General features: G+C 41.3%; 1 protein-coding gene across 1 annotated transcript; it reads left to right on the top strand.

Moving 5' to 3' along the window:
* Positions 1 to 354: 354 nt before the first annotated feature.
* LOC100664491 (olfactory receptor 1A1-like) lies at positions 355 to 1,609 on the top strand. The gene has a single exon (XM_003416823.2). The coding sequence runs from the start codon at positions 545 to 547 to the stop codon at positions 1,538 to 1,540; it is 996 nt and encodes a 331-aa protein (XP_003416871.2). The 5' UTR covers positions 355 to 544; the 3' UTR covers positions 1,541 to 1,609.
* Positions 1,610 to 1,935: the final 326 nt, after the last annotated feature.

The raw sequence follows: 1,935 nt of genomic DNA, 5'->3' as shown, positions 1-1,935 counted from the left end.
GGAGAATTGACTGGGTTGGTTTTCCTCCTTGTGAGGAAATTATAATTCGCTGATACCAGTATAGACATCTGTCACCTCCTGGGCTCTGACTCACTCTGAGTTTGGTCAGTGGATCAGTTCCTAACTGTCCAAGGTAGTCCTTCTAATGACACATCCATTACACTGGACTATGTTGTCTTAGATTCCAAAATGGTGTCCTTTCATTATCATGCATAATAAAATTAATGTGTAATTCTGACTTTTCCATTAAGTTGTAAGGACACTGAAGGCAGAGACTATGCCTCAAGTTACCTTCTTTTCTCCAACACAGTGCATTCTTAATAAGTACATGTTCAACAAATGGATTAATGAACTGTATTTTTCTCAGATTTGTGATTTTCCATGAGGCCTAACAGAGATTAGCAAATGGAGTGTCCAGGGGGTACTGATAATCAGTCCCACTGAACAAAAGCAACTTTTATCCTCAAAATATTGGCAATCTCAGGATTTAGTAAATTTAGGGAGAGAGGTAACTGAACTTTGTAGTCAAAGGTGGTGAATAAGGATGATCATTAAAAAAAATGCACACAGTAAATTCATTAATAATCTGGACTTTCCTACAGAAGGAGCCATGAAGGAAGAAAACCAGTCCTCTATCCTGGGTTTCATTCTCCTGGGAATTACCGATCAGCAGCAACAGGAAGATATCTTCTTCATCCTCTTCCTATTTATTTACCCCAGCACACTGATTGGAAATTTGCTCATCATCTTGGCCATTCATTCCAACATTTTCCTTCATAACCCCATGTACTTTTTCCTTGCCAATCTCTCCTTTGTTGACATCCTCTTCTCATCTGTAGCTGTCCCTAAGATGCTAGCAAACCATCTCTTGGGCAGCAAAGACATTTCCTTCAAAGGATGTCTAACACAGATGTATTTCATGGTTGCCTTGGCTGACACAGATAGCTATATCTTGCCTGTGATGGCATATGATCGTGCCATGGCCATCAACCACCCTCTTCATTATACAACAATTATCAGCCCAAGGTCCTGTGTCTTGCTTGTTGTTGGGTCTTGGGTGATTGCAAATGCCAATGCCCTCCTCCACACTGTGCTCACAGCTAGTCTGTCCTTCTGTGGGAACCGGGAAGTGGCCAACTTCTACTGTGACACTTCCTTTTTGCTCAAGTTATCCTGTTCTGATATCCACTTTAATGTGAAAATGATGTACCTGGGGATTGGTGTTTTCTGTGTGCCATTAATATGCATTATGATCTCCTATATTCGGGTCTTTTCTGTTGTTCTATGTGTTCCATCCAATAAGGGCATACTCAAAGCCTTCTCTACCTGTGGCTCCCACCTCACAGTTGTTTCTTTGTATTATGGGACAGTCATGGGCATGTATTTCTGTCCTCTGACCAGTTATAGCCTAAAGGATGCAGTGATAACTGTAATGTACACAGCAGTGACCCCAATGTTAAATCCTTTCATCTACAGTCTGAGAAATCGGGACATGAAGGCTGCCTTAGGGAAACTCCTCGGCAAGAGAATTTCCTCATAACCAACTTGAGGTCACATATTGGGAAGGGCAGCCACCATTAAGCATGCACATAAGAGTCCAGCCCCAATGTCACCCACCTTCAGGAAGGTATCATTGATATTTCCAGCCAGAAAATTCCTTTTCTCAAAAATCTTGTAAAAGTTTGAAGAGGCATCTTTCTGACACTTTGTACACATTGTTGCTCCTTTGGCCAGAGTGGCAGTACAAAAATATTGGGTTCTTGCTCCAGTTATGCTACTGAATAGCAGAATAAAGTTGAGAAGGTATGAACCTAGGCTCCCACATCTACCTATTTGAAATAATATGTCTGTCCTGCTCCCACACAGGGTTGAGAAGATCACATACGCTCATGCTTTAAGGGATATAAATCACCACTGAAATGTCAATTTTTATTG

Source organism: Loxodonta africana, chromosome 18 (genome assembly GCF_030014295.1).
Source record: "Loxodonta africana isolate mLoxAfr1 chromosome 18, mLoxAfr1.hap2, whole genome shotgun sequence".
Taxonomy (NCBI): Eukaryota; Metazoa; Chordata; class Mammalia; order Proboscidea; family Elephantidae; genus Loxodonta; species Loxodonta africana.
Note: the sequence above shows the minus strand (reverse complement) of the source record. Positions and strands in the feature narration are given on the sequence as shown.

What these genes read in the sequence shown, in the direction of transcription:
- LOC100664491 (XM_003416823.2), top strand. Translation starts at nt 545, where the DNA reads ATGATCATTAAAAAAAATGCACACAGTAAATTCATTAATAATCTGGAC.